The sequence below is a fragment of the Ischnura elegans genome, chromosome 3 (genome assembly GCF_921293095.1).
Source record: "Ischnura elegans chromosome 3, ioIscEleg1.1, whole genome shotgun sequence".
NCBI classification, from domain to species: Eukaryota; Metazoa; Arthropoda; class Insecta; order Odonata; family Coenagrionidae; genus Ischnura; species Ischnura elegans.
Window position 1 is genome coordinate 136770225 of NC_060248.1, and position 22471 is coordinate 136792695.

General features: G+C 39.3%; 1 protein-coding gene and 1 long non-coding RNA gene across 2 annotated transcripts in view; one reads left to right on the forward strand and one right to left on the reverse strand.

Moving 5' to 3' along the window:
• The window catches only part of LOC124156632 (calcium/calmodulin-dependent protein kinase kinase 2-like), a 245208-nt gene that overhangs the window by 173640 nt on the left and 49097 nt on the right, over positions 1 to 22471 (reverse strand). The window contains exon 2 of the mRNA XM_046531289.1: positions 3863 to 4349. Coding sequence (XP_046387245.1) covers positions 3863 to 4024 — 162 coding nt within the window. The 5' untranslated portion in view covers positions 4025 to 4349. The remainder of the gene's footprint in view (positions 1 to 3862; positions 4350 to 22471) is intronic.
• Positions 13667 to 17959, forward strand: LOC124156633. The gene is made up of 3 exons (XR_006864362.1): positions 13667 to 13808; positions 14479 to 14550; positions 17675 to 17959. It is a non-coding gene; the product is annotated as an uncharacterized LOC124156633 (long non-coding RNA).

A 22471-nucleotide genomic window follows, 5' to 3' on the forward strand; every position in this document is an offset into this window, starting at 1 on the left:
TGACAGTGTAATATTTGCAAACTTATAAATTGAATTGGAGTCAGCTGTAAAAATGAAACGCAATATTAATTTATTTCATACTTGCAACTTTATAAAACGTCATTCCATTCACTGAGGAACCGATGGAAGAAATTGCCATGCAACGCGGTGAGATAGCTTAACAGCTACGGAATTGGCAATGATTAGTTAAAGTGACATTAGGTGTCCCACAAGGAAGCGTAATTGCCCTCCTTTCGTTCATTACATACGTAATTGACCTGTTCTCTCGGCTTAAGAGTTCACTTCCTGACGACGCTGCCATCTTTCGCGAAATTAGTGATTACTCTTACTTTGAAATTCTATCATCGGATTTCGTCCATCAACGTCCATGTGGAGCCTAGAGTCGGGGCTCGAATTCAGTCGGAGCCAATGCGCGGCGGAACATTTATTGCGGAGTTCGTCCTATTATCCCCATCGAGATGGTTGACGATTGGTGCTCGGACTTCCTTTCTAAAAGAGAGGATAAAGGAACTGAGGTATCATGGAAATACTTCTTATAAGCTTACTAGTTCTACGCCAAGTAATCTACGAGTATATTCCGTGCTGTGGATGGTGCAAACGTAAATGCGACAGATGAGGTGAAGTACCTGGGAATTACGATAACTTCGAACCTACTGTGGGAAACACATGCAAGAGGTATTTGTGGCAGATCCCTGAAGAAGTTATGATTCATGAAGCGTATTGTGGGAAGATTCTCGGATGGAAAGAGTGAAGGAGAGGTGCTATTACGCACTCGTCCGAGCGCACCGATGTGCAGCGAGCATACGGTATCCGGTACAGGAAGTCTTCACCCATGAACTTAATAAAGTACCAAGGAAAGCTGTGAGACTCGTCAAAAACTGCCATGGGCGCAGAGAAAGTGTCATCCAGATGTTAAAGAAATGAGGATGGTAGCCGCTGGAGACTCCGAGGGCGCGCTAGCTATTGCTAGAGGAATCGGGAATAAATAACACTATATAAATCAGGAGAGGCTGTACTGATTTTTATAATTTTGACTTATTATCACAATTAAAGAAATAAATTTTATGAAACTACAAAAATAAGCATTACAGGGGATTCTCAGAGACATATTTTCTTTATTCAATCTAAATGGACAGGGCCCGCTTACAAGGATTCATTTCAATGAATTTTCCAATTTCTACGTCTTAACTTAGGAAATTGTAGACATTGGGGTTTTATAAAACCGTTAATAATGCCAAAATTATATCCATTCAGCTGTGGGCCTATTGTCAATTTTAACGTTAAAAATGTTTTTAGGTCCAATTCTATCCCCGTTCTTGGGGCAAGCTCACGCTAGACCGATGATGCTTGATTGACAATCAATATCTCGTGAAAATAGCCCCAAAAGAGCAACACTAATACATCATTACTTGTGGCGCTAAATATAACTCGGATCACAAAAGCGCACTGCGTAAACCTGCCTCAGTGCACGGTACATAAACGTGCCCCGGTCAACTCGAAACATTCTGCTTTATTGCCTTGGGTCAAGTATCTTCTAATATACAACAGTTTTTGTTTTGTTATCAGGCGGAAGAACAAACAAAGTGGATGATTTATTGACACGTGGACATGTAACATTTATTTGACGATGAGAAAAACATGGCGTTTCTAGAATCGGAGCACAAACACTCACCTCGTGCTTTGATAGTCGTCATCGTTTTTGCAACTCGACTTGGAAATTGAATTCGATTTATCTCAAAGGGCATATCGATTGGGATATTGGGAATGAGAACTTCCTTATCTTTTAATTTTCCTTCGAGTGTAGTCGAGTGAATCACATTCATTAACAGCTTTTTAATCACCAAACGCGTTCCGTTGCATAGTTTTGGTTGGTTTAGGTTTCGAAGCATCATGAACACCAAACCTACCTTCAGCTGTAGATTGTGCCGTGGTAAGCCACGCACATATAAGGACTTTACAAATATGAGACTGGTGTCTTCGTCTTTGTTTGTTACACAGTCATTAGTTTTAATTGATACAAAGTACAAACAATTTGATTCTAATTTACCAAGTTTCAGTCATTCACCTCTTCGTTCGTAGGCACCAAAATTGCTCGCTCAGTCAACCATTTGTGATTTTTGTGGTCATCAATCATGTCCGTGAACAATTTGTCGATAAGCTCATCTTTCGATAGTGCGAAATTGCAAAACTTCCGAGGAAATGAAATCAACACGCTCGATGAGTCGAAAGGCACACGGCCAATACTGTTCGCCAACAATTGCCTGGAGATTTGTTATCGCAACGGTAGAGACGTGTTTGTTGACAACTCAATTCAAGCTGGGAATAGCTAGAATTTAATGATATTAATATTATATTAATATATCTGGTGATATAGAATTCAGCGTTGAGCTGAAGACCAAAGATCAAAATCAGTGCTAAAGCATATGCGGTAACGATAATTACTACACAGATTTGTTGATAGTTATCTCACCGTGTAATATTTGATTTCAGCACCGCGCATTACTATTCGTGTAGAACGACTTACCTTAGCATAGGATGGCAAGTTATGATCCAAAATAAAATATAGTTTATCACCTGCCTCCAACTGCGCACTAAGCAATCAAGAAATTTCATTTTAGAGAGATATCATGAATTTCTATCACCACGACTGTAATTATAGGCGTTTGTTGTCTTTCTTGCGAATTTACGGGACAAGTTGACCTTTGTCGAACGTACTCTGCCACTTTTAGGTGTGGTGAACACGAAGAGGTGATTCTTCAGTTCTCTAAGCCTCGGTAATTTATTGGGGAGGGATCTTTTTAGATATCCCGCTCATGTCCTTTCTTGCTCAGAACTCAAAACCAGGTAATGCAAGCCCCTCTGGCACTAATGGCCACGCCAATTGTATCGCAAATTCCCCGCGTAAAGTTTAAGTGCGGTGAATAGGCAATGTGTGGAAGTGCTGATTAAAAAAAAACGAATTTGTTGAGGCCGCATGAATTTGTTTTACCTCTGCAAGGAGGAATGGAAATAATGAGCTGAAATACTTATATTTTTTCTCATTATTTTCACGATGAAGCGGTTGCAAAAAGTTAATTTGGGTACAGTGACTACACCAACCCGAGGATTAAGTAACCTGGAGGTTAACGGCACCAAATGGTCTGGAACATAATAATTTTTAAAAGGTTAACATGAATCGCAAAAACATTGAATGCTTTGTAAGGCACTACCCCCAAAGGAATCTTAAATTGAAATGCGAAGGGATGGATGGAGCTGGGCTGGCCGTGACTCTCGCTCCTCCACTCCACGATGGAGAAGTCCCACAAAGTAAGCATACATCAAGTAAATCAATTTCACGATGAAGTTAGCGGTAGGTTAACAACACCAAGTGAAACTCAGACGGGGTATTTAGTTAAAGGTAAAGAAGAAAAGAATCGCGTAACTATTTTATGCCGTTAACAAGTAAGGCGTGATATAACGTAAATTTGCGGGATCTATAATCCGTGTTGAACTAACAGGTAAAACTTTGTGCACTTCCACAGGATATGTTCACTTTTTTCTTATCCTAGCACATTATAGGGAAAGTAACAACGTCTATGATTGAAGACGTGAATCAGATAAGGACCAAAGGAGAAGTTAAGAGAAAGATGGGAAATTAGTAACGGTTGTTGAACTGAAAGAGTAGAACTCAAATTTTCAACAATATCTGCAGAACTTATTTGGAACTAATTGTTGAATATAACAATGTTTCCTGGTAAAGGAGAGGAAGGTCTTCGTTTGTTAGTGGTAATCTGATTGTTGAAACAATCTGTCATTATGAGGACTGCGATAAAAGCATGCATGTGTCGCCAACTAGTGAAAAAGCGCAAAGTGGATGTCTTACCCGTCCGATGGTCTCCTTGAGCGTGTACTGGTTGAGCCGCCGGCGCACCATCCTGCGGTCGGCGTGGTCGCGTCCGCTCAGAGAGGCCGTCGCGGTGCCGCCGCCGCCGCTGAGCGAGTGTCCGCCGACCGTGGCCGCGCCCCCGCGGAGGCAGCGGCGCATGCGCGGGGGCGGAGGGGACGAGGACGGGGAGCCGCAGGGCGAGTACGGGCAGTCGGGGTAGATGGGACGCGGCGGTCGAGACGTCGGCGAAGTGGGCGACGGGCTCTTGCTCTGGGTGTTGCCGGTGCTTTGGTGGTGGTGGGTGGCGGCGGTGGGGAGGTTGGGTGCCGGGGGGCGGAGGGAGGCCCTGGGCGTTTGGGGCCCCCCCTCGGCCTCCTCACTCGAAGGGCCCCGCCGGCGCCTGCCTCCGGCGGCGGATGAGGGCCTCGGCCTGTCGGCAGTAGCCGCCGGCGCCAACTCCGACTCTTCCTCCACTGCCGCGCACCTGTGCAGTTTAAAAAAGAGACAAACAGATGTACTCTCTTCTATTTTGAATGCCGGTTTTTTTTAAAGGGGCTTAGGAAAATTTTAGGGGCAATGGATATTTTTAGGGACCGTATTACCTTTGTGGTTGCCTGTGAATCGGTTTTCAAATCGCGGGTGAAAGATCCGTTGCAGTCTTTGGCACCACTAACCTGAGGGATTTTTCTGTTGCTCTCATCTCTTGGTAAGGATGGGCTGCGTCCCATTGAACACGCTTGTGCTCCATCAATACACTATAAAGCCCACTTGCGACCACTCACTCAATCATACAAATGTTTGGGGTGAACGAGTCGAGATACGGCAAAAATGTTATGACGACCCCTTCTAAAAGTGTCTGAAACACCAGGAAAAATTATGAAAACACTAAATTTCCAATTATATATCCGTCTATTCATTTAAAACTGAGCATGGGGATAAGTTCAAATAATGGCCACCGAAATGCAATGGCGCCGCGGCGATCATTGGAAGGAACATACAAACAAATAATCACAAGAACATATTTGTTTATGCAAACTAAAGCAGCAAATTTGGAACTGAGGATAAAGGAATTAAAATGAAAAGATGATAAAGATAAGGTATGAAATTTTTGAAATGTCAGTTTCTTAATTGCTTCTTTCCATATGAACAAAAATATGTATATACAAAAGCGTATTAAAACGATAAGAGGAGAAATATTACACCAAAATTTTATATACATTCTGTATGCAAAATGTCGGTATTATAAAATCTAAAGTGTGGTTGTTATTAATTCACAGTTAACAAGAGCACATAATGCCATTTTTAAAATATGATTTATGCTGTTGACTGTAATTCCTGTCTTGTACGTACTTCGGCACGTACAACTGTAGTTGCCCATATAGGATTGCAGTAGAAAGATTTCTAAACAAACCTTCATTAAAAGGTAGGTACGTAAAGTGATTTTTATTTTCATTGTTTGTGATGGCGAATACGTTTAATTTGTCTTTACTTTCAATTTTCTGTTAATATCCTTTTTAATGTGCAATGCTATCCGTGAGCTGAATCATCAAAGGCAGTGAATTACAGAATATTGAGGATGAGTGCAATTATAGGTATTTCTTATTCAATTATTTGTCGTACGTAAATCACGTTTGATTGAGTGACTAAGTTATTTAGCTGTAAAAATCTTCGAAATCATTACATTTTTAATGTCTTGTTAATAAAAAGTTGTCATCTCCTACTCACCAGATGATTTTATTGCGCATTGTATTGGATATTAAAGCTGTTTGGAGATGTTTATGTATTCCGACTGATTAAAACTTTAAAGAGAGGTATTCCTGAAGTGGTAACATTCGCGATCATGATAAATAATCTTTTGTTAAAATTCGCCATACTAGCCCCAATTCATGCGAAGGATCTCCACTTTACGCATTTGCACCAGATATCGATATTCAGTTCCTACGTAATTCTATTGTGTGTATCATCCTCTCTTAAGCTTACGAAGGGAAACTAGGCACACTTTATTCATATTTCAAGAATTGGTTGTAATGTGAAAAATAATTAATAAACGTGTTTTTAATATTTATCATGGCAACCGATTAGCCTGGTCGATAGTCTGTTATTACGCGCGGGGGGCCCATGTTCAATACTCTATGCAAGCACATTTCTTGTCCGAATTTTTTGTATTTATTTTGAGGAAACCTACAGTGAACTCCTAAATTTATGATTTCCAATCAGAACAAAGGTTTTCAGACACTGGTATTTTTGACTACAGTTTTTGCTGTGTTTACTCGCCTTATGTAATGCTATATCAGTTAAAATGTAGTTGAATGTAGTTCATCATAGGCGGATCCAGGGGGGGGGGGCACGGGGGCACGTGCCCCCCCCCCCCCCAGACCCTTAAAAATATGCTAGATTTTTAATACGGTTCCGTTATCATTTCGTTCGTTTTGTATGACGAAGTATCCTTGTGCCCCCCCTGAACAAAATCCTGGATACGGCCTTGCTTGTGCCCCTCCCAGAAAGAAATCCTGCATCCGCCCCTGTAGTTCATTGTATTTCATAAATTCGTAATGGTATGATATTAAGTATAAATTGATTGTTACAGTGGAATGTTAACTCTCAACGTTTTTTGTACTTGAATAATTTAGAGACTCTGTCAGACTTGTAGAAGTACACTTTATTCTTTTAGTCACTTAGAAAAACGTTGCTCTTATATAATTATTTCATTTTTTAACCCACGTACCATGCGCTCGCTTTACTTGAAAGCGTGAATATTGCTTACATTTAATCTAGCCAATTGAAAAGTAAACGATCCTTAAGTGACAAGGGGTATACAAAAAGTTTGTGTAAGACCTTCCATAGTCACCGGAGCGGGCCGCAGGCCTTTTGCGTGGGGGTTCTGGGGGGGGGGGGAGCAGAGCCCCCCAGCGAGCAAAATCGATTAAAACATATAGCTTCCCTGAATGTGCGGAGGAGATGGGTTATACAGGCGTGAAATGTGCTCAATGTGACTGAAATTTGGATTTGGCTGAAATTACGGCGGGAGTGCGAGGGACGCTCTTGCGAGACCATTTGTTTTTTGTCGCCATTGGAAACCGGATTTGACACGATATTCCGAGCGTTGCGTCTGCAAGGTGCGTGTGCCTTCGCGAGTCTAATTCCAAAGTGTTTCAAGGATATTTATGCGTTCGCGTCGCGGAATTATAGAAATAACGCCCCCTGCGGCCAACTACGAGAGGGATTCCACGTACTTATGTTTGCGAGTTTTCCCTCCATTTTGTCCGTTTAACACGGAAATAAACACGGAATTCGCCAACTGCTCATGATTAAGAGTCTCCCAACGGCCAAACGTCACCAGCAACTAATTTGAAGAACAGCGCATGTGGGAAAAGCGACACTTGCAGCTGGAAGCAGGTGTAAGGAATCCAGAGTGAATGAAAGACAGAAAAACGTGATTACTGCACTCCTGCAACATGCTTTAACGCGGTGGCTTCCTTTCTTGCGTGAATTTGAGCTGATTAATGATGCAGACGCAATATGGATGTGGTTTAATGCATTCGGTAAGTGTCTTTTTAGTGTGAATCTTTCTTTGAAATGAAGTGTTGTCGTTAGGAAAAGCGCTTTCGAGGAAGGAATTCAAATAATCGGCACGAAGGTCATTAATAACACGAATTAGAGGAGGTAATTTAACAGCTATCAATACGAGTCTGTCGTGTGAACGGTATAGTTTTAGCATTAAATACGACACTGTTTTACTGAAGTTTAAATCGCCGTATTATAGATGGCTGCGATCACTCATCAACAGTCGGTGAAGCGTGTGTAGTTTTTTTTTGTCTTTAGTCGAAGAATTGAAAAAAATACATATTGATAAACTTGAACATGGCCTTAGCTTTTATTAGATTATCATCGAGGGCTTAAGTTTGGAAGGGGGCAGGCAGTTACTGGACATAAATATGCCAGCTTCACATGGGAAATTGCCTTTTGTGAGACAATCTTCCTCCTTTTTTCTCACGAATGCTATAATTCTTGTACAATTTATAGTATAAAATATACAACATACAACTTACCTATTAGAAACAGATAGAATACTATCGAAATGTTCCTATACATTTCTGTCATTTTCCTCGACCAGTTTCCAGGCTGGACTGGGTGGTTGAGTGACATTTCAATTCAATAATATTGTGGTCTATGCCAGCTGATACAGCGTCATCATCCACTTCCACCTATTGAATCTTATCCCCTCCTTTCCTTTTCTGTGGATTCTTAATGATACATGTTTGCGCTGATGGATGGCGTTGTGTGAAAGGTACAAATCGTCCACTTGAGCTCTGATTCGAACTATAGCGTTGGTTTTCATTTGACTTCGCTTGGAAATATTATCTCCATGAACTTTAATGCTATCGATAAAGAAGTATCTTAGTGAGTTTTAGTAAAACCCACTAATTAACATTTCCTCCGCTTTCTTCTTACATTTTCAATAATGATTCCGAAGTCCGGGTTTTTAGTGGTGGCATCGGCTTTCGGTCACCGCCCAGCCACATTGAGCGCAGCAAAAAACGCGAACGAATTAATGCTTAAGCTGTAACCCTTCAAAGGTGAATCGTTTGTGTTCTGCAAGTAAATGACAACGTCATAGCTGTTTCATGTCGTGTATCGTGACTTAAGTTTATGGAATTTATTTTAGAGTATTATAAAAAGGAGAGTCGCTGAGAAAGGTAAAATTCACTCGCCGTGTCTTAGTTGCACTTTCCGGCACTGTCCAACCGAACATCACTTGGATAATATCGATCATTTAATTGATTTCCAGTGAATCGAACTCTTTTCTGCAGCCATAAATTAGATAGCGACTTTTTAATGGCGTTTCAGAGCTGGACTTCATCCTTATATTTGGAATTTGATTGGCCATCACGTTTATTTGTTAGAGCACTATCAGGAAGGCCAGCGGAGGGGCATGGCTTTTTGATTTTGTTTGCATTCTGAGCGCAGGGCTCCCACATTCACCCCGCAATGTGCATAAATCTGATTCCACGAAATGCCTCTTATCGGTTTGCGTTGGACGCCATTGCAGGAATTCTCTCTCGTCAAATTAAAATTCTCGGCTGAAAACTCCATTGGTGCGCCGTCGATGGAAATGCTTTGGTTTCGAAAATTAGATGGACGATTCGCAAACGAGTGCCACCTGCTCCCGCAGTCATATTTCCACAAAACAGACTCCGCATTGGCAAATGAATGGCTCAGACTCTGTTCCTCGGTTAGTGACTGTGCGTAATGTATTAAGGTGGTGGAAACTTGGCTACACCTGCAAAGGACCACCGAGTCTTAGTGTCTATTCGGAGATTGTTTCCATATTCTCTCAAAAATTTGAATGTGAAGAAATTTGCTGAGGCAAGCTGGAAACCCTGAAATCTTAAAAACAGTCCGCCACGCCCTTTATTTGATCCTGTCTGCTACTTTCACCGACTTTGATTGAATTGGAATCTGCAACTCAATGAATGAATGCGGTGGATTGACATGAATATACATTTACCAAAGAATGGAATATTCTGCAATCAGCCTGTCTAAGATGTTGGCAAAATTGTATGGAAACCAGGCGGGAACAAATAGATCTGAACGTTAGTCCGCTAGTCGGCTAAAAGGCGTGTGGCAGGGCGTGTGTGTTAGGACATCCACCGCTGATACATAAAAATAAAATGCTCTTAACGAATATTTGCCTAGCATTTATGAAAGTCTGTATTCGGGGGGAAGCAAATTCCTACACTATTGTAATTGGAAAAATATCTCTCTTAACTTATCGCTTCTGTCGGACCTGCGAATATTGTAAGGTTCTCATATGAGGTTCTCCGTGTCGCTGTAAAAAAATCTTTTCTGCTTTGCTCAAGCAATCTAAGCTTAGCTCGCCTCCGAGGATCTAGCGGCTCCCAGCATCTTTCCTATAAAATCTTTTCAACAGATTTTGCTCGAAAGTAGCATAGCGTAAAAGTGGCAGAATCGCGTAGCTCCAATTTTTATTTACTTAGTTCACGGAGTTAGTATATCGCCGCCGAAGGCCAAAAGCTCGCTGTGTGCGAAGTGAAACCTAGTACATGCCATTGTGGACTCAGGTGTCGTAAACATAGAAACGATTGTTTCTGCCTAACCAAAATCTTCGAGGAATTATCGTAAATTTGATTTGATTCACTCACCGGAAGGCAGTAATCCCATCAGGACACTGCTGACATTCTTTGATTTTGTAAGGGAAAGGGGCCTAGAAACATTTTTTTTTTCGTTTTCATCCACTTTCTTCTCAATGTTTGCAATAGAGTAATACACCCAAGAGAAATGCAGTTGAAATTTATCACTTTTAAAGATTGCATCCTCCCGGATATAAATTGCGATGAACAGCGCTGTCATCAGTGACATTCGGATCGCTATAGCGACAGCGACGTCGCTGGTGACTTTTGTAAGCCCATTTCACGGCGCGATATAATGTATATATGGCATGGCAAACGAAATTTATTAAAACCTTCCGACCGGCGTTTATTGAAGAACTAGCTAATGTAGTGGATAACATCACAGAAAACGGTTCTTGAGCCGTCAGGATACCCCCAGGGCGTAGAAAAATATTGTCACTGAATTTTAACCCTGAATAGTTGATGCCAGTGGGAACCAAAATTACTCATGACGTCTACGTTGACAATGCACCATTTTTAAATTGCTCGAACGTTGGGCCAAGCGCTTCGATTGGCCGCGAGTTTGCCCTGTTGCCAGATGCTCGGGACGACTCATGACTTCGAATGCTGTGCCTGCCGGAGGTCGCGATCCAGGCTTCCGGCAACGGTGCAGACTTGCGGCCAATCGTGGCCCTTCATTAAAGGTTTATTTAGTTTAAAAATGGTGCGTTCCGTGGAACAATTTTTCTCCACCGATGATTATCATGTCGGCAATGATGGTACTAATCAAATGTTAGCTACCCAAAGAAAGTCATTCCAAAAAGAAAGAGAACCTCGCCTCAGTCCTACTCCTCTCCTGGCCGAACGAATAACACACTGAAGCGCATAAACTGTGGGACGCCCTCATGGAATTGAAATAGTAATTTTTTCCATGCATTGATACATAAGTTAAAACAAATTACGCATGCAAAATAGGACTTCATGATTCTCAATATTCTTGTTGCTTCAGAGCTTCATTGCTCGCGAACGTTCAAAAATTCTTTCGCGCAACAACATCGTCTTTCAGAAGCGGATTCGCTTCACGGCAATGACAAAGGATACCGGCGATACTGTGATTCATAATTTAGAGGGTGCGTCTAAAGCAGTTGTAAATGAGTTTTAAAGATATTGCGGTGTACATATTACGTAATGGCTAACACAAGACTTCGTGAAGACTCGTTCTGGGGATATTCCGAAGGTAAACTCACTCGTGGTCGCTGATTTATTCTAAGGCAATGAAGATTTTGGCGGCAAAACGTTAAGAAGTCGCAAAATTGAAAGGTAAGACAAATTAAATCAACTATATCGTTCGCTAGTATTCTACAGCTTGATTTGTATCTCATTTAGCTATTGGCATTTACCAATTTCTTGTAATGGGTACTGAGCACACTATTGGAATATGTGAAGTTAACGTTTAGAAGCATTGTAGTGGAACATATTTAACGTCGATTAACTTTACATTCCTTAGGTCTGGAAGAGAGATATATCTGTGGTGAATATCCATACGGTTGTACATTTAAAATTCATTTCAATTAACACAATATTAAAAAATATTTTTATTCGAAGTGATGTCACAATCCTTATTATTACATGCCTGGTAAAATCATCAAATAACTACAATTGCCATTCGTTGAAAAATAAAATCGTGCAACAAAATGACATCAAAGTGGTCTTCACATACATATAACGCTGTCATCATGCCTTCTTCTGATCATCCCGACAAATTGCTTTGAGCCATATTTTTTCCTTTAGTACTTCAAAAGATACTTTATTACGCGTAGATGTGGCCGTACTCCTAGACTAAGGCGCAATGTACGTTTGTATGGCAAGATTGATTCCCTTCCACTTCAGTCACAAGGACTGCGACTTGGATGTGAACAATTGACCCTGTGCGCCAGTAAAACTATAAAATCTGGAGTTTAAGTATGACGTTCAAATGAGTGAGGTTAGCGGACGATCAGGCGTTGGTCAGCCAGCCGGATCGAAGGCTAAAGTTCGATGCGTTAAGGGAGCGAGGGAGTATTACGGCATGGCTATCAACTGCTAGAATTCACAAGGTCTGCGACTTTGTAAAAAAATTGGCGAGCTAAGGTTGTGAATTTTATGATAAAGGTAGGTGGTCAAAAACTTGGGTGGGTAAAGTAGTTCATCAATCGGGTATCAAATTAAAGGATAGTGAATGTAGCGGTAAGGATATCAGGAATATAATTGCGTTAGCAGAGGAGGCATTAGTAAACAGGAGGGAGCTTATGAGAGGATAGTTGTGTAAGAGTTTACGGTGCGGAAGCGTGTGCAATAAGGAAGGGGGAAGACGAGAGAAGACTGTGGGTGTGGAGAAGAATGGAGAAGGTGAAGTGGATGTGGAGGAAGAGGAACGACAAAGTGCTGGATATGGTAGGCGAGGACAGGCAGCTTTAAAATGAGATACGGCGGAGACAGAGGGAGCGAATTCTTAGCGGGTAGAGTATGTTAGAAATGGTGTTATAGGGTAGAATATTCGGTACACGAGGGAGGGGAAGGAATAGAAGAGGATTTTTAGATAGAATGAAAGGGGCAACATGCTGTGAATGTAAGAGAAAGGTCCAACGGGGGCGGGCTGGGCTATCTAGCAAAACGCCGCATGTAAACTTGCGAACTCGACCCGTCAGGCAAGGCCTTTGCGAGAGCGATAATAGTGTCCTTGTCTTGGCAAGTGTACGGTGAGGAAAGATAATGCAGAGTCCTCTGGATTGTTGATAATACACTACAAAGTTGAGTCGTCGCATCCTACCATCTTTGTTCTCTGCACTTGTTGTTTACATATAGAAAGTGAATGTGGCTGGCAGTTGCTCGGCAAGATTTTCCGTTATTTGTAGTAGAAATACGGCATTATAGGTTGTAGTTCGGCTCCTAATTGCTCCATTAGCACCACGGACGTGTTTAAAAATTTTAGTTTCCCTCTAAATACTGAGAGAAGAGCGAAATGGCTTCAAATATGCCGAAGGGACAAGTGACACCAAACAACGTCTTCCCGCCTACGTGAGGTAAGTTTTTCTACACTTAATGGTTCCTTTAATACTATTACCTTAAATTTTTAATAGTGTTGATCCACGTATTTCATTTATTAGGTTTGAACTGTGCATAAGTAGTAAATTAAAAAAATATGTATTCCGGTTCAGATAATCCGGCGAGGTTCTTGACGAGTGTTTTTGTGCTTCTGTGTTTTCTTTTCATCAATGGAATATGTGAAATTTTGTGACTAAAATATAATATTTAGTCTGGGTTGCAGAGATGATTTACATAGTTCTTTACTACGTACCAGAAAGTGTAACAATAACTGTTAGTGCTGCTAGTTTTGTATTCAATAAAAATATTTGTTTTTGTCAATGCCGGTATGAAGTAACCTTACGGTTATTTACAACAATAAAGGCAATTACGTTTTTGACTAGAATCTGCGCTTCCGGATACATAATTAGTGGACGAAACTCCACTTTTCATTGCTTTATTTGTGTGTATAGTTTATGAGAAGAATGTGTATTGTATTTCGAAGTAGTGTGAATGCTTAATTTTAGGATGCAATTAAAATCTCGACGAGTCGCTTTTGCGACTAATCTTTTCCTTGACTCATTCCGAATTTTTAATTCCAGTTTTGTATGAAGAGGATTACATTCCTAGGGCTGGTTGAAACGGAAAAATACATTAACACCGAACTTTTGTCGTGGCCTAGTGCTTATGCTGCAGTCTGCTCCTGTGTACTTGAAGTTTCAACATCTTTGGCCGAATATTTACTTGTGGTACGTATTCGGGCTTAGAAACTAATTGTAAAAAATGGAAATATATAATTAATTAGGTTTTTCTGAAATGGCTTCAGTGATTATCAAAGAGGACGGTACTATTCATGCCTAATTATTGAGAGTTATTTAAAAAATATGGCTATGGAAATCTTGGAGTTTTTGATTATTTATTCGTACATCATTTCAATTTCAATGCGTTGTTGTCAGTGTGTATATTATTCATATAAATTTTTCTAGAACTTATTGTGCTACTTATACATTTACTTTTATTAAGCCTGTAAGTTTAATTGTGCTTTTATAAATGTTTTATAAATAGTGATTGTCAAGAGTGGAGTGGGAGCATATTGTTAATGTGTAGATATAACTTATTCAAGACCTGATGTGGTATTGTGTGAAAATAATATGGTTTTAATGATATTTTTGAGATATCATGATTTCTGTTGCAATAAAAACTTCTTTAAAATGCATTTCTTAGTCATACATTGTGATAAACTTAGGACATTGTACTCCTAAATCCATTTATGGTGTTTATCCTAAGCCATAGGGGATTTTCTGCCATTTCCTTTTGCGTTGATTCTATATTATTGTGATTAGTAATGTTTACCATTGGAATAAATTAATACATTTGATTTGCATTATCACTTGCATGTTGCTGCTGCTGTTCATGCAGGTTCCAAGAGTGTCATTTGGCGAGGGAGCAACATAGGAAGAACTAGCACACGATGCTAAAATTACTGATTGGGTAAGTTCTACATTTTACAAGAAATACCCTTTTTGAAGACATTGAACGTTCAACTACCCTTTCTCACCAGCATGCATGTATGAATAGGATACCACATTGCCATTTATTTGTTTCTTAAGGGTTGAGGTTAGTGCCTGTAGCTTTGAATATATTTGTTGAAGGTAATTTATTAGAGTTCCTAGAGGAAAATGGTGCACTGCAAAGTAAAAGGCAAAAACCTCATGATGAAAGTGGCATATAAATATTAGACGCATTGGTTCTCTTTGAGTTCAAACTTGACTTAATTGTAGTATAAGCTTTTCTTTTTTTATACATCACTGATTGGCTGAATTTTTATCATTTTAAGCTTGGCATCATTCTTTTCCAAAGATATTATGGCTTCATTGATAAACACGCAGAAGATAATTCATGTTTAAATGTAATTTTTGGGTTTCTTGTTTAGTTCATGTATTTGTTGTATAGAACACCAAAGAATCATTTGGTCTTCAGTAGAATACATTATAAAGGCCTACTATACTGTATGGTTGAAGTACAACAGAGTGTTTTAAGCATGCTATAGAGTTGTAATTCTTACTTTCAGTTTTCTACTTCAGCATATGGTTAAAAAAATTTGCAATAGGTCATTGCTACATGGTTGAATTTTTTAATCAATGATATTGTAAACCACATACTATGAAGCCACTGCTTTTAATCCTTCAGTCAAGTTTTAAAGTTCCAGTTACGAAGTACCCCCTTATTTTTGAAGAGGAAATTAGTATGTATGAAATGTTATTATGTGTATAAGATTAATGCTGAAATCAAATTACAAATAAGTGCAACAGTCGTTCTTAGAGAGGGGGAATTCAAGCACAAAACATGTTTAATCAAAGTAAATATTGCAAGTAATATGATTCCATACTCAAATCCAAGTTGATATTTGGCCTCACCAACAAGTTGTCTCTTCAGACTCCTCTGTCCTCCATAATGTCTACCTTTTCCCCAACTCATCCCATGTCCTCAACCACTGGGTCATATCATCTTAGTCTTCCTTGTGGGTGCCTTCCCTCTGGTTGTCCTCTCCACACTCCTCACTGCCTCTTATATGACCAAGCCATGCAGTTCTCCTACTTCTGATCACAGTGACAATATCTTGTTTTATGAAGTTTCCTGCTCTATGTTTATCAGTATTCTCCAAACCCCTTCGTCAAATGTTGGACCATATATCCTTCTCAATATTTAATTTCCAACAGTTATTTACTTCTTCTGGGGCTGCTTTGTTAGGGTCCTTACCTCAGCCTCATATACGAGCACTTGCTGTATTATGATAGTATACATTCTAATTTTTATCTATCTTGAGTTGATATATATCTGGAGTTGGTATATTGAGAAGTTGAATCTACGATAATTTTGATAGGCTCCAGTAGCATCTATTAGCTTAATTTATCCCCATTTGCATCTCTTCATCTATTTCATTTTGGCAGTTAATGGTGACAACCAAACACCAGCAGAGAAATGTTAGGCTCTGCCACTCTTCCAATTTTCATATATTTAGTCTTATCTTCAATTAGCTGTAATCCTACTTTTATTACTATTCCACTTGGGCTACTGATTTGAGGTTACTTTTACTATAGGCTATTAAGGCTACATAAGCAGCATGGGCCAATATATTTGTTTTTTCTTTGATACTTGCCCTTCTTGGTATAGCTTCAGTTGCTTTCAAAGCTTTTTCTAGTGCCAGGTCTCTTCTTCATAATTGAGAATGCTTCTTTTGATGGGTAAGTTTAGTTTTTTGTGCATAAATGCACTGCAATCCTGAGATTCCTCTTTTTAAGCTAGTTTCTTTCCAGAAGTGTGGATTACTTAATCCTTCTTGGCAAATTACTACATTATATGTTGTGCTTAAAGGAATATATATTCCATGGCGGTGTTAATGGAGAATGTAAATGTTGTTCATCTCATTGATTGGAGGGTACCATGAACATTGACTTGAACTCTTCACTGAACAGTTTTCTGGGGTTGAAATCTGTTCTTCATAATTACTAGTGTCTCTTTTGACAGGCAAGTTTGGTCTTGCTGTGCATTAATTCACTACTATTCTGAGATTCCTCTTATACAGTCAATTTTTTTCCATAACTATCGACTGCTTAATCCTGGTCTGAATGTTATTGTAATGGATATAATACCGGAGGAAACTGCATGACACATTCCATGGTGGTGTTGATGGAGATAGGTAAATGGTGTTCATTGTTATAATGAGGGTCATTAATTGGGGGGCACCTTCACCATTGACATGAATTCTTTGCTGAACAGTATTCTGGGGTTAAAATATGGGATACGTTTGAGAATGCCTATTAAACGTGAAATCTATCAACCTATTCCGCTGTTTGGAATGTTTTAAAATGTAAATATTTTTTAAAGAGGAGAGCATACGATGATCTAGACTAGGCAATGGAGTAGTTTAATATGACTGTATGTATTCAATTTGATAATAATTTTAGATGATCTGATAAATGTTGAAATATTTGTGTCAAGGAGTAATGGCAATGGCGTAACTAGGAATATGCTTTGGGAAGGATAGGATGGCCTGGGGTAGCAACCCCTCCCCCCCTTCAGACAACGAATCAGTCCAAGAAAATTTTTGAAGAATAGCATTCCTGGAAATACATTTGAAATCATTTTGGCGCTAAAGATTTAACTTTTAGTCGATGCAGTTCAATATAGAAAATAATTATTAATAATTTTTTTATTTCTCTGAGGCTTTGGGGAGGGATCTTTCCCTTCCTCCCCCCCATAGTTATGCCACTGAGTAACAGTGTTGTGGAATGTTAATGTCATATTATTCCTTTTTATAATTTTGTATGCTGATAGGAAGATTGCCATCTTGGTAATAGAATTAATTTCCAGAAAGTTGTCTGCAAATTGAAATTGCAAGTTTATTAATTTCCTATTGCTCAAACCATGAAAGATGATATAGAAACTTAAGTGATTGCATGTTTAATAAACATCTACACATTATAGAACTTTATCATGACTGTTGATTGTGAGAATTTGATGCATCACTAAGATGCTGTTCATTAAAATTACTTATGAATTAATGCTTTTGGTGTAATAAAGCTCGAAATTTTATTTATATTTTTAATTACAGGTTCAGAAATTCGAGTAGTCAATGTCATTGGTGGTAAAGGAACATAGCAACATTGAGAAGAATGCAAGAATTGTGGCAGCTGTCATCACCTTTTCATCATTCTCTCCTACTAATTTGAATCCATTTTAATAGAAATGTTACATCTTGTGCACTTAAAATTTATTTTTTATTTTGCATTATGTAAATAATCTTAGTTTCAATGGAATTGTTAAATCATTCTGGAAATCTTAAAATGTAACATTTGTGGTGTGTGTACATTATAGACTTAGGAAAAATGTGATTTTTTTCTTTTTTATACCTCCTTTGATGATATCTTTTATGATCTGCAACTCTCGTGAAAAGTACATAAACTGCATGACAGCTTGTGACTTATGTAGTTTTTCTTGTCTAATTTTGAGGTAGGATAATATTTCCGATTTTTCGGCACTAAAAATTGACCCGACTTGTCCTCAAATTCCTCGTATAATATCCATTGCGCTGTTTTCATGGAAGTTAACTCAGATAGTACATGCGAAATCTCTTCCGATCTGAAGATAACAATTCTCTCTCAGCTGATATTGGGCTTTTCAAAATCTGAAATTATTCCTTTGACGAGAACAAAACGCTATATAGTAGCCCTGGGAGCAGTAATTGCACTTTTGGAAATAATTTACCCTGTTTCAGACATAAATATGAGAGTTTCATATCTAGAAAAACGTCCTGTGAAAAGAATCAAAACTTGACTGAAGCGCGATTATTTGTTATTTTTCACGATTTAAAATTTACAAATTGATAGTAAAGTGTTCCCAGTACATCAAGATTGAATATATTATGATTTATAATTACCGAAAACGCGACAGGAATCGCGTATTTATGAAAAAACTGGCATTATATCACTTTCTCCCATAAGACTCTATAGAGACGGAAGAACTAAAATGGCGGACGTCTCAATTCCCATAGTGGAAGTGTATGGAACGACTCGACCCTATGAGGGAGTAGTGTAGAGAACTGCCATCTAGAGGACTCTGAGATAATGCAGTGACTGAACAAACTAAAGCAAGGGCGCCTTCGGTAAAGGTGGCGCTCCAACAATAGCGCACTCTGTCGCTCCGCAACACGCCTCGCCCGATCGCAGTGCACGCGCGCCTTACTCGCGCAGCACTTGCGGCGATGGACCGTGAACAGAATCAAATGAGAGGATGTCGCCCGCCAATGAAGCCGGGCGGGGCGGAGGAAATAAAAAAGTGAGCGTCGCGGCAGCGCGGTAAAAAATAAACTCAATCCGTGAAACGAGCCGCTCCTCCTCTGCGAGCACTTAGCGGTGCAGAGTGCGGAAACTCCACTCGAGTGAGTGGCCGTGCGCGTGATAGACCATCCGAGCGGTTCCGGAGGAGGAGGGCGACGCTTTGGCGTGGAGCGGAGGAAAAACAGTTGACAGCCCATGTGCGCGATGCGACCTTGAGTGCATTGACCATAGAGTTTATAATTCTATAGGAGGATCCACTAGGGAGCATTTGCCGCGTTACTCTGAAGCCGGTCTATACGCGCATTAATTCGCACTCAAACTTTAGTTACTAGTGGCGCAAGGATGGGTGGCCGTCGCTGTATTTGGCTTTGAATTCCCTCCAGAACTCCGTTTAAACAAAAACTGTCTTGTCCCAGCGGCTACGGAGTTCGACTCCCGCGCTGAAATTCCAAGTTCGAGTCTGGTCTGCGGTACTTTTTTGTAAGGTTTCTTTCTACTTTTTTCTTTTACAGGAGCCTGATTTTCACTATTATTTTCATGATTTTCACTGAAAATTTCACTTTTTCTGTACGAGGATTTTCTTATGCTCATGCGGCGTGTGATGTTTTCCCAATTTTTTCTTTAAATTATTTTATTTCCTTGTCACAACGCCACGCATTGTTTTAAGATATGTATGTACTTGGATTCCTTAAGGTTGCAATGTGGTATTGTACTCTCTTACGATTCAAGCCTAGTTTTCGAATCATTGGAAAAGAACCGTTGAAAGCCAGAAGGAGCGAGCCAGGGAGGGAATGGGTTCTTCTTCCGGAGTTGGGGATGGTCAGGGATTTCACTCAGCGAGTTGTGACTTATCTACAAGAGGCTCCAGAGAAACGTCTGGTTGGTAAATTTTGTTTTTTTCATCAAAACAATTATCAATTTTAATCATCCGAGAATGTAGCTTTTCGAGTTATGTTGTTTTCCTTCTTCGCAGAGTGTTAAAAGTTCAACTGATCACGAAATCCGATTCGAAAACTATGCATGAATGGTAAGAATGAATCCATGATATCATATTGAAAAATAAAAAGAAACCAAATACATGTGTTTGTTAATAATGCGTTTTGTTGCGACACGAAAACGAAATAATTCAAAGGAATTTTCCGTGTGAAAAACGGGAAAACATCTGATGTCGCAAGTGTGCAGAAACATTTCCTCGCACGGAATTAAAATTTGCAGTGAAAATCGTGAATATACTTGTGAATAGCAGGTTTCTGAAAGTAAAAAAAGTAGAAGAAAAATATGAAAAAAATTGCCACAAATGAGAATGGAACATGGACCTTTGGGATCGTATTCCAGCACCGTAGCCAATGGACCACATTAACAAATATTTGCATGGCTTTTCAACGGAATACATTTCACTTGTTAATCTTTAACTGCGTTATTTAACTATTAGATATGAAATTGAGCTTAATATTAATTAATTAAGCTTGATTTTGAGCAATAAACGATTAAATGCAATGCGTAGTGTATCTCTTGCGGACTAATACGTAAGTAGGTACATTGATTTGTATCCTAACGACTGGAGCGTCGATCTTTATTGCCACCGGTGGCAACCAATGGGAGTGGAGAATTCTCGACAGAGTATTTTTGGCATTAAAGTTCGGAGTGGGAGAAAAAGGAGAATATTCTTTCGAGAACATTAATGACGTAAAATATGCCGTCGCGCCGTTTATCCGTTAGTTACTTCCGGCTCTATTTCATCTCAAGTGTACACGTAGGGCCGTTTTTATGATCCGTAAATTTTAAGTGGTTTAGAAAATCAAAACCTTACATTTAAGGACGCTGGTTTAACTAAATTAAATTTTGAACCAGTTTTTTCTTCACTCCTTTCAACAATTTTCATTTTACTCCTGTACGATGCACTGGCCGAATTGGCTTTATTTAAGCCCACATTATCACGAAATCTCGCACACCCTGTCTGGTTGTCCAGTTTATTCGATCATTTCGAGTTTGTCAATTGAAAATCATCATCCAAAATGTATTGTATTAAAATAATTCACAGCATCTATAACTATTTCTTTATTTACTTCTCGATACTCCATATTTTCACGTTATTTAGTCGATAAATGAAGCCTTTAATAACACCTTGCTTACATGAATTCGCGAAATTCGGCTTACTACGGTTAATTACCATTATCAATTATTATTTTGGCTTCTACAGCTTTGAAGAATAATAGTCTTTACGACAATTACAGGGATTTTTCCTCAAGATATAAAATTGCGGTGGAATAAGTATTTTTTATGATGCACAAAGGTTAAGAAAACACTTAGCTGTTTCACAAAATAAAATATATTGCGACCGGTTTCGATACAGCGTATCATCATCTGGCAATTACATCCATCCATCCATCCTCTCAATTTTGACGGGCTTATATACCCTATATCCGTCCAGCCTCCGGTGAGTATATATACCACCTCTTCGGCGGCGGTGATTTTTTCGCAAGTGCGAAAATCAGGGAAAATTGACGATTCAAGTGTATAGGGACCAGTGTTACCTTTCCAGTGTTAGTGAAGGAGAATCAGAAAGACAGGCTTCTAGTGAGCATGTGCAAAAGCACTCTAAAGTTAACAAGACTACATACTAACGGCGACCGAAGCCGTGAAACGGCCCTGAGTGGCCCCAAAATGACACTTCAAAAATTTTTATGACACTTCTTTTTTGATTTTTACACAATTTCTTTCATTTTTTGTTGCATACAATGCATTTTGTTCATTTTATTATTTTTTTTGTACATTTTATCAAGTTTTTATTATTTTTTTTGCTTGATTTTGAACAAATTTTTATATTTTTTTTGTTTTAAGTATATTTTCTTATTTTTTCAAACAACAATACAATACTAATAATTATTTTGAAAGAAAAGACATAGGAAAGAATTCGGTATTAGCGAAATAATATTTCTTTTGGAAGTCTGTAGCTTTTGAAGCGTTTAAAATGTACTGGGTAATCCCATAGTGTTTTTGTGAGCGGATTGCGTGAAAGGGAGTTCTGAAGTCGCACAGCTTGTGACTTGATGAACTCGTGTATTTTGGGTACATTATGAGCGCGTCTTATTTCGGTTATTGGAATGAGTTTGCGTTGGTTTGTGATGTAGCGCAGAGTACGATTTTGGAATGTTTCTAAGCGTTTGATATTCGTAAGGGAAGTGCTGCCGAACACTTCGCACCCGTAAAACAGCCGAGGTCGAATGTAGGATTTGTAAAGCGTCACCTTGTCCTTTCTAGCGATCGCAGATCGCGAATTTAAAAAGCAACTAAGAGCTATCCTAGTTGCAATTGCTGATTTCAAGGCTTGCTTTACGTGCGCGGACCAGAGTAATTTGGAATCGAAATGTAACCCTAAGAATTTGTGTTTTGAAACCATTGGTACTTTGCAGGAATTAAAGGTAAGGGAATTGGAAATAGGTTTTTTTCGTCGTTGAAAGACGACAACACTGCTTTTGGCAGCGTTGATTGTCATCTTCGACGAAATTACAAGTATCAGTACACAGAATTTATACCCTTGAAGGCGTTAGAGGGGAGGTAGAGTGGAGGTG